Source organism: Dryas octopetala, chromosome 9, assembly GCF_963921425.1.
Source record: "Dryas octopetala chromosome 9, drDryOcto1.1, whole genome shotgun sequence".
NCBI lineage: Eukaryota > Viridiplantae > Streptophyta > Magnoliopsida > Rosales > Rosaceae > Dryas > Dryas octopetala.
The window spans coordinates 8,186,123-8,196,572 of NC_141374.1; the positions used below are offsets into that span (position 1 = coordinate 8,186,123).

A 10,450-nucleotide genomic window follows, 5' to 3' on the forward strand; every position below is an offset into this window, starting at 1 on the left:
ATGGGTGTCAACAGTCGTCCTGGCAATACATTGTTTGCCTTCGCCATGTTCATCCTCTTATTAGTGGACCAAAGTCCACATGTGTTGGGATTTTTAGAGAAGATGGAGGTGACCATCTTCAACGAATTGGAGGGGAAGACAAAGATAACCCTTCACTGCAAATCCAAAGATGGTGATGATTTAGGGACCCACAAACTTGCTTACGAACACAAGTTCAATTGGAAGTTTCGGAACAATTGGTTTTCCAACACCATATTTACCTGCGACTTTGCCTGGCACAAGTCTACAGGCGGCCAAAAAGTCTCTGGCAACTTTGAAATATACAGGGCCAGCAGGGATGAGGAGAGGTGCACGTCGTGTGTCTGGTTTGTTAGAGAAGCAGGCCTCTATTCCCGTGATGATGAGAAACACGTTGAGGAACTTTTCTACACTTGGCCTGAGCCGTAGTATGCATATATGGATCAATGGATGGAACTTGGAAGACAATATCCTCACCGGTTGGGCCATTTGGTCTAACTTTGGTTGCACTGTAACCTCTTAATAGTTAAATAAAGTGAGGTTTTTCCATCTGCTTTAGTGCCTAAGCTTTCTAGAGCTGGGTAGTTTGATTTTCCTCTTTAGGTGTGCAATTATCTAGCTTGCATCATCAAAGTAGCATGATTCAATCCAAAATCAGCTCCTAAAAAATGTGAAACATAAAAAACTAAAATAAAATATTTAATCACAAGGGTATTTTGGAAACAAATAAACCAATAAAACTATTAGAAAACGTACAAAAATATATCAGCTCAAATATGGATTCTGACCTCGATATAAAAGTAGTCAAAGGACTTATGTCAATTTTATTTGAGGATTAAAACGATAAACCCCACGTTTCACAATATAAAAAAAAAAAAAAAAAAAATTCGGGCATGCATGTGCGTGAGCGTGCCGACATTCTAGTTATTATTAAGGAAACTAATTTCCTCTTATTAATTGATTAAATTAAACATCACTCGAAAGGCCAAGATTCATATTTTATTTATTCCCTTTCTTTCCGTTTGAGAAGGTCTTTGCAACCAGGAGCCTCTTCCTTTGGTTGGAAACCCATTGGGGTGGCCACATATCTCATGGTGGTCGGTGCTGCGTTGCCGGATGAGTCGATCACTTTTGAGTTGGCCTCGACATCGAAGTCGATTTCTTGGGGAGACACCTGACTAGATACCTCATTACATTTAGGATTGTTGCTATCCACTAGAGCGATCGCACACGCGGCGTTCTCGTATCCAAGTAAATGCCACGAGTACTGTCCGTTGTCATTAGTCGTAGTCTTGTCAGTCCATGTTACCTTCCCATCTTTATCTTTGCACTGCAAACCCACTGTTGCACCTGTATGCGTAAATGTCTGTGAGGTTACATTCAAGAATTTATAGCTCTTAGATTTTTAATATATGTCTAGAATTTGAAACAAGTAAAAGCAAGTACAACAGAGAAACAAAAATATCATTACATGCATGCATGCATTGTCATTGCGCGTAAGAAATTGAAGATTAAAATCAATGAAATGTATGTAGTTTATGTATACCTGGGAGAGGCTGATCCACTGGGGTTTTATGCCTTAATTTGCAATTGTCACAATAAACTGAACCAAATATCTCAGTGTTGACACCACAATAAGCTAAACCAAAGAGGGACAAGACGCAAAGTGTAGTGGCAAGGATAATTGTGCTAGACTTTGCCATTGTTAATAAATTTCGTCCTGCTTGTTTAATTGTCTTGTTTGGTTGAATATCAATTTAGATTCAAATGATGAATGTATCTATATATATATATATATGCATGCAGATAAAGTAGGGGGGTTTCTGTTTTCTCTCTCTCTCTCTCTCTAAGGCGTAGAATCAATCAATACCTACATTTATTTTGGAAAATCTTTTTTTAAAGTTTTGGTAGCGCTTGTTTTTCTAATGTTTGCATGTACGTACGTAATCGATTTAGAAAATTAATTATTTGACTCGCTCTGGTCGTCCTTATTTAACTCTAAACCTTGAATTAAAAAAAAAAAAAAAAAACTTTGTGGTCATTATAATTTTTTTATTTTTATTATTTTATCTATCTCTATATATACATATATCTATCTCTATATATATAGATGGATATAGATAGATTTTGGAACTGTTTGTTTTTGTCAGAGGTTTTGGGACTTTTTCAAACTCAATTTGTTCATTATTTTCCCCCTAAATCTTAGAAGAAAAAGAAACAATCGAGACCGTACACAAAATAGGCCAACACTCCAAAAAGAGAACAACTGACTCCATCCATTTTAAGGGTCGCAATGATTACTAACTTGGATTTGAATTTTTCTTTTGTTCCCTAAAATCAGATAATTAATAAATGATTAGAATTAAAAATCAAATGAAATTTAGAAAATTCCTTCCAAAATTATTATTTTTATTTGGAGAGCTATTAGAAGGGTGTTTCCGTGTGCACGTCGTTCTGCTGTGACTTCTTCTCCCTACCTAGCTACAGTGTCAAAGTTAAAATTCATACGCACTTTATGGTATTGTCCGGTAACAACTGGGGTGCACCACACTCGTGTCTAATGTTGTAAAATATTACTTGTAAGATATTTCATGTATATTGGAGCTTCCGTTAAGGGATCCCTTAATTAATACTCATAGTTTTTTTTGCTTCTGTCATGGAATTTTTCCATCTGCTAAGTGCCTAAGCTTTCTAGATCTGGGTTAATTCGTCTTAGTTTGATTTTGTTGCTATTTATTTTACCTTAATTAATTGTTGTTTTCTAGCTAGCTTCCACCTTTTCTATTACTTTGTCGACTAAACCATAAGCATTTATAGCTCTCGTTTTGTTTTATTTTCTTCGATACTTTAATATGGGTACACTAAAATAGCTAGATACACTGGTTTCACCATCATTGATACACTATTATATAGGTACACTTACATAGATACACTAATATAGGTAGACTGGATATATATATCTAGCTTAATCATTAATTTTAATTTTAATCTTGATCTTTAATTTTGGTTTTGGTATACTTTTCTCTTTAGATGCAATTATCTTGCATCATCAAATTAAGTAGCATGATTCAATCCAAAATCAGCTCCTAAAAAATGTGAAACATAAAAACTAAATTAAAATATTTAATCACAAGGGTATTTTGGAAACAAATAAACCAATAAAATTATTAGAAAATAAAAAAATATCAGTTGAGATATAGATGCTGACATGGATATAAAGTCAAAGGACCTATATTGTAGTACAATTTCTCTTTAAAAAAATTCAATTCAATTCAATCATAACTTACTTGTGACTGTCGTTCAGTCACAACTAAATTTGAAGTTGTGAGTGTGAGACCCCGTATTTTTTAGAAAATTATTTTAACTATTCTGAATATTTATGTTAAGGATTTTGGAATTTATTTGGAAAATAAAAAGGGTTTTGACTTAATTTTAAATTTTTGTTTTAATTTGGGCTTGACCCAAAGTTGACTTTTAAAATAAATGGGCTTTCGATTTTGACTTTGGGCCCGTTGGAAAGGTTTCGAGTTCACGAGTTCGTTGACATGAAGCACGCATAAATTAGAGTTACGATTTGAGAGATACGGGCATTTGAAGGGAGGGGCAATTTCGTAATTTTATTTGAGTGGGTTTTAAATACCCAAAATCCAGAAAGTTCTAAGGGGGTATTTATTCTCTCTTTCTCTCACTCTCTCTCCCCGGTTTTCTTTCCCCGCGTTTCTCTCCCTCGCACTGCACAGTGCAGCCGCCGCCATCACCGGCGCGTGAGGGCGAGCCCGGCTACGGCTGCCGGAGGTCGAAGCCCAGACGAGGTCGTCTTCCTCTCCCCTTCCTCCCTTTGGTGTCGGCGCAGCCCGAAAATTCCCCAGGACCCGAGACCCAGTTCAAGGCCGATAGGGCCTCCGGCGACGACTCACCTTTTCTGGCGAATTTGAGAGTGGCGACCACTTGGGTTTTCTTCCCCAGGCCCCGGCGAGTTCAACCATGCCACTCCCTTACTCCGGCGACCACCCTCGACGGAGAATCGACGCGAAGACCGAGAGTGGCTCTCGTCGGCGATTTGATTTTTCCGGCCAAGACGTGACACCGGACCTACTGGGCTTTGTTCCCCTCGTTATGGCGAGTCCGACCATGGCCTCTGTTTGTCCATAGGATGCTCCAAGACGGAGCAATGAGCTCGGGAAGCCAAGCCAGCCGCTGACTTCTGCCGCCGATTCCGGCGATAATTGGCCGTCGGTCCAGTTACAAGAATTGATCCTCGAGGTATGGGTTTTCTTTCCCCCTTGTTCTTGCGTGTCAATTTTGAGAATCTGGAGATTTAAATTTTAGGGCTTGTACCCATTTCGGGTTTACCTTGAATTGAGCATATTAAATGATTTATGAGTTGTTTTTCGTCCAATTGAAGTGCCTAGGTTGATTGAAATTGATTTTTAGTTGAAAAACAAATTTTTTTAGGATCTGACGCCGCTGCCACCACTGCCTCGTCAGCGGCCGTTTGTCTCATTTTGCCCACATTGAACTTCTAGGAAATCCTTGGAGGTTGTTTGGGGAGTTCTGTGAAATTTCTGTGTTGTTTAAGGTCGGGCAGCCACCGTGTGTGGTGGTGGCCGCCCGTTTTGGACGCTAAACGACCAGTTGTGAATTCTGTATATATTTTAGTTTGTTGTCTGGTCTTAACAGGTACACAGGCTCAGGAAGTCTCATTCCCGATGCCGTTATGTTGTCGGATTTGGTATCCGAGCAATGGCACCGTGAAGGGTATTTCAGTCTTTTACGTAGTTGAACTGTGAGTGAAACTTATCTTGTTATATCGTAGAGTACCGTTAGCAAATTATCTGTTTTGTGTGTTTGTTGTTATTTGTTAGAGGAGGCTAAGTATAGGATTTAGATCATGAGAAGGAATTGACGAGGATTTGAGACTAAAGGATTAATTGAGAATTATAGAGATGTTATGACGATAATTGCTGAATTAGAGAAGAAATGTTTATTGTCAAGGAATATGAGTGAGGATTAAGCAATTATTATGCAGTAGACTATGAGTATGAACAGCAAACAAGTGAAGGGTTTATGGTTTCCGATTGATTATTTCTCCAATTTAATCCATTGAGAATTGAATTTGAGATTTATTCTTACTTTAATGATTTATACAATAATGTTCTATAAAGGGTTTTGAAGTACTTATTTGAGATTTATTTTTATGCAGAAGATAATATTTTAAATTTGGTTTTAGCGCCAACCATTGGAAGTTTTTTTATTTGGATTCATGAGATGAGCATATGAATTTATAATGTTTTGGCTTAGCATTTGATTTCATGGTTTTAAGAGCTATATTATTTTGAGACGAATTATTAAATGCATGATTTGAGGATTTGTAAAAAGTTTAAGAAATCGTAATTTGCAGACTTTGTCTATTTACAAGAATGGTTTTAGAAAGTTGCAAAGCAAACCGCCATATTAGCACCCTCACTCACAGGTACAGATACAAATAGGTCTTTGGGACCCATCACGGCACACACATAAACTTTGGGCTGTGTGCCGGAATGCCTCACCCTTTGGGGGTAGTTTATGTGCACGTACGACACTTTGGCTATTGTACGACGGCGATTCGACGGTACAAGAGCCACCGTAAGTTCACTTGTATGACGGCGTCGCGACGGTACAAGGGACACCGTAAGTCCACTCGTATGACGGCGTTGCGACGGTGCGGGTGGAAGGGCAATCTACGTGCACATACTACACTTTGGCTTATTGTACGACGGCAAATCGACGGTACAAGGGCCACCGTAAGTCCACTTGTATGACGGCGTTGCGACGGTACAAGGGACACCGTAAGTCCACTCGTATGACGGTGTTGCGACGGTACGGGTGGAGTTATGTAGACGGTCCACTTGGTGCGACGGTCTTGTACGGTACCAATGTGGAGCATGTCAATTGGGTGCTTATATGGCCAACGTTTTTTTTACAAAAAGGAAAAACTTTATTAGATAAAAATATTTTTAGTTATTTTCTATCAGTTCAAGACTCAAAAAGAGGTTTTAGCTAGAAATTTTATAAGATACAACATTTCTATTACTTCCCATTATTTTCTATGTTCAAAAGGAATTTCAAAGTTGAAGTTGTTATATAGAACCTTCTATTGGTATTTGTTAAGATGTGAAAGAATTCATTACAACGAATATTTGATATATTTCTTTCTTTTGATAATTTGGGAAAAGTTTCAAAACGTATTTTAAAACTGGGAGATTTCAAAGAGCGATGTGAGTGAAATTAGTTAGTTTAACTGTTTGCTTGATTTTTTGTGTGCATTTGTTTTCTAGGACTTGGTTACGCACTACAAGAAAAGTACTCATTTGCAGCATTCCATAAACGCTGCAAATTATCATTTGCAGCGTTTTATTAAACGCTGTATATTGAGACGTTGCAAAAGACACCTTGTTTTTGCAACGTTTATTTCATGTTACTAAGAAATGCTGCAAATGATATTTTATAACATTTTTTCATCGTTGGATATTGACTTTTATAACAGTTGGATAACGTTGCAAAAGTTCCATTTACAACATATTTTTAACGTTGCAAAAGAGGTCTTACATCCCCCACAAATATTATTCATAACATATTTTTAACGTTGCTAAAGATATTAGATTGCAAATGTTGTTATGTATTACTCAGCTTGCAACATTGTTTAAATGCTGCGAATATTGGTTTTTTTTTTTTTTTACATCCTTATTCTCTTGATTAACCATTATTGTTCAATTAGAAATATTTTAATACACCCACTAACTTCTAAAATGTTCCTCTCAAAGTCATCCATGAATCAAAATAGACATTGAAAAAATTAAATAAAATCAAGTGAATAATAGATCACATTCTTACAATTAATTATAAAATATCACATAGTAAAATAATTACATCATTTCGCCACCTTAGTTTTTAGTGGAAATTACAGAAGAACTTAAATACATTCAACTAGAAGTTAAATATATTCTACATCAGACCAACTATGTAGAACAAAATAAGGTCACCTACTTCTAACATATACCAAATGCATGTGTAGACCACAAAAAGATCAATATATACATTATCAACTAGAGTCAAAATAATGGTCAAGATGGAGTTGCAAAAGACCAAATATGCACAAACTCAAAAAACATATCCTGCATTGGTATAGCTAGACCATGTGTAGAACCAAAAACACTTTAGTTAGACTTTGGACCTAGAAAGATCACCCCTCTGCATAATAGCCAAAAACTACATTGTTCTAAATTAAGTACTTAATTTAGAACAATGTAGTTTTTGGGCCAAGCAATAGTACTTCCAATTGCATCATCAACCACATTAAACTCTGACGTTGGACGATATAATGGAGCATCTTCTAATACTATAAGTGTCACCCAAACCTTCCAACAATCTGGTCCAAGACAAACATGGTGTACCTTTGAAAGAGGATCTTTTGATGCAACTGTTCCTTCAGCTACAACTTCTCCAGTTCCCATCCATGATAGTAATTTACATCGACCATTTTCCACATTCCTTGCATCTGATATAGTTGGATTCATGTGCTGCAAATAGAGTAATTACAAAGAAAAATAGAATGCGGTCAATTTTCTCCAAGAAGAAGATGTGACCAAATTGAATAAGCATATATATAATGCAAACCTGTGAAGTTTCCTTAGAATGTTGCATGCTATCCTTAGGAGTAGTAGTTTGATCCTATAAAGATTTTAGCATTTGTGTATCAAATTAAAATCACAGTAATACAGATAGTTGTTCTTCAAATCATAAGACAATTGAAATCTTTTACACACCAAATAGACACACACACACATACAACACCTGTAGAATATCTTCAGAATGCTCCAATGTGTCCTCTGTAGTAGTTTGATCCTAAAAAAAAATAAAAAAATGTCATATATATGCTAATTGAACATGAAGTAATCATATATTTTGTTCATCATTTGGTGTCAATTAAAATTGAACCACAGCTCACATCACAGCAAACATGTAAGGGCCTTGGTTGTACATGAATTTAACATTTTTCATGCTAGTGTATTTCTATAATTAGATTAATAGAGTTCATTGCTTTTAGATAAAGAAAAAAAATAAAATTACCTTTTGTCTGCTGCCTTGTTTAATAAAAAAGGCTTTCAGCTCATCAAATTGTGATTGAAGATCTTTAATCTTACCCTCAAGACATGCAACATTGGACCTATTATGTGCTTGTAAAGTGAATCTTGTTGATGTCGCTCCAAACCCGAGTGCTCGAACCCGCCCTGGTCGTTCAGCTCCAAATACATGGGTTAGAGCATCGTCCTTGAGAGATTGAGCAGCTTCACTTGCATGTTTTTTGTTATATTCACTCACTTTTTGCTGAATGTAAGCAAATATTTTGGTTAATAGTGTAAGGCTAAAAATTAACAAATTTACTACTTGTATTTATATTGCTAACTCAAAAGGGACAAACAAATCAACACTTAGATGGAGTGGATAGGAGTTGCAAAAATCAACACCTCATATCCAAACAAATAAAGAACATTGCAGATTCGAAAAATTTTATAATTAAAAAAAAAAAAGCAAACTAACATTAAATAAAAGAATAGACAATGTATAACTGTTAAGAGATTGAAATAAACCATTCCCATAAGGGATTCCAACCCCTTTCGGTCTATTAATTAATGTATATTACCGTTGCATCAGCAAGTGCCTCACTAATTGGCTTTCCTGTTTTCTTTGAATATCCACGAAGCCACACATCAACTCTAGACACTGATCCATTCTCTTCTCGATCTCTTAAGAAACATAGAAATAATTAGTGGATAACTCATTAATTTCAATTTTAGAAGAACTAAAGATTGATAGACAATACAAGTTTTACCATTTCATCTTCTAAACGAGCAAAGCCTTTCCGACCTGTGGTGTGAATGAGAGTCTGGTTTGCCTTCATGTCTTGAAACTTTTTACTCTTTTCCTAAAATAAAAAAAAATAGTAAACATGTAATTAAGAAGGCATCAATCTTTGTTTTACTTAATAAAAAATGTCAACATTTGCATTATTATATATAGAAGAACATGCTAACCTTGAAGATATCAGACAGTCTCTCTTTGACAAACTTCGCCCAATGTTTTTCGTTAGTGCTTTTGGGTTTCAAGTCCTTGAATGCACCAATATGTCTGGAAACATCCTCACTTTCAGCTAATTCTCGTATTTTTCGTGTTAGAACATATTTGTGAGTCCTCCAGCTCCTTCCCATTGACATTAAAACAATTTTTTTATGGCATTCCTCTAACTTGAATTGTTGCTACATTATAAAAGAAAATGATTTATGAACAAGTTATAATGTAATAAACTTAATAATAGTAAAAAGCAACAGTATGCGTTACAATACTTACCTTAACACAAATCCAAAGTCGTTCTTATGTTTCATCATCAAAAGACCATGCCAATTATCTAATGTTATGGGCACCACTTGTCGTGCCAAACAACCAATATAAGAAGATAGCTTATTTGAACTTTTCTTCACAGGTTGACCCAAAGGATTAAATTCAACATTGACAAGTCTTCCATCTTTGGGAGGACCGATAATATCAATCGTTGCAGGGCCCCTGGTCTTTTTTTTCAGTGGAGAGGAATCAGGTATCTCATCTACATTAGGCGCTGAATTATCAGAATCATCACGGATTCTAATTCCACGATTTTCAGTATTATTTCTAAGAGCTGCAACACTAGCATCTTGTTCTTTCCTTGCTCTTTTGTTCCCCTGTTTAGACGACTGTGTAATCATAGATAATGAAATTTAGAGACTTTTATATTATCAAAATTCCAATACTGATAATATGTGCAAATTAACTGTACAGTGGAGTTTACCTCTGGGTTGGTTTTGGACATCTCTGAAAATCTGGTTTCAATTACAAGATCCTGCATACATGCCAATTTAAATAGAGATATACCTTTTTTTTTTCCAATGAACCTCAATAGATGAAGTTTATTAATGAAAAACAATAGGGAAAAGTACAAAAAGTACAAGAGAATGCTTGATCAAGACAAAAGTAGCCTCTTTATAAACATATATAGTCAATTTGATAAAACAGCCACAAGTACAAAAAATTATTTGTTATGGTTTTAATTAGTATATATAGATTACTCTATGAATAACAAACATTGTGATACAAGATTTACGAGGGTCTATCAAAAGTCACTCTATGATTAGTAATGAAGGTGCATGAGATAGAATAGTAATAACACTCCAATCACAAGAAAATTGCTATAACCCACAAGCCACCACAGTAGTAGCTAGTACTGCTCAGTTTGAGGGTCGAGGATTCTTTGGACATTTACAATGCAACAATACATTACAGATCAGGTAATTTACCATCTAGGGATTGCCAATTAAGCATGAATTTTTCTCAACGAAATCTAAAATTAAGTGCCTATTAA

The 10,450-nt window shown here is 35.7% G+C and overlaps 2 protein-coding genes across 2 annotated transcripts; one reads left to right on the plus strand and one right to left on the minus strand.

Moving 5' to 3' along the window:
• LOC147273646 (S-protein homolog 29-like) lies at positions 1–447 on the plus strand. The gene has a single exon (XM_086228250.1). It carries the CDS (start codon positions 1–3, stop codon positions 445–447), a length of 447 nt encoding a protein of 148 aa, XP_086084376.1.
• A 574-nt stretch (positions 448–1,021) lies between these two features.
• On the minus strand, positions 1,022–1,721 carry LOC147273647 (olee1-like protein). Its single transcript, XM_086228251.1, has 2 exons — positions 1,565–1,721; positions 1,022–1,368 (listed from the first exon to the last, which is right to left on the minus strand). Exons 1-2 carry the CDS (start codon positions 1,719–1,721, stop codon positions 1,022–1,024), a joined length of 504 nt encoding a protein of 167 aa, XP_086084377.1.
• Between the last annotated feature and the right edge of the window lie 8,729 nt (positions 1,722–10,450).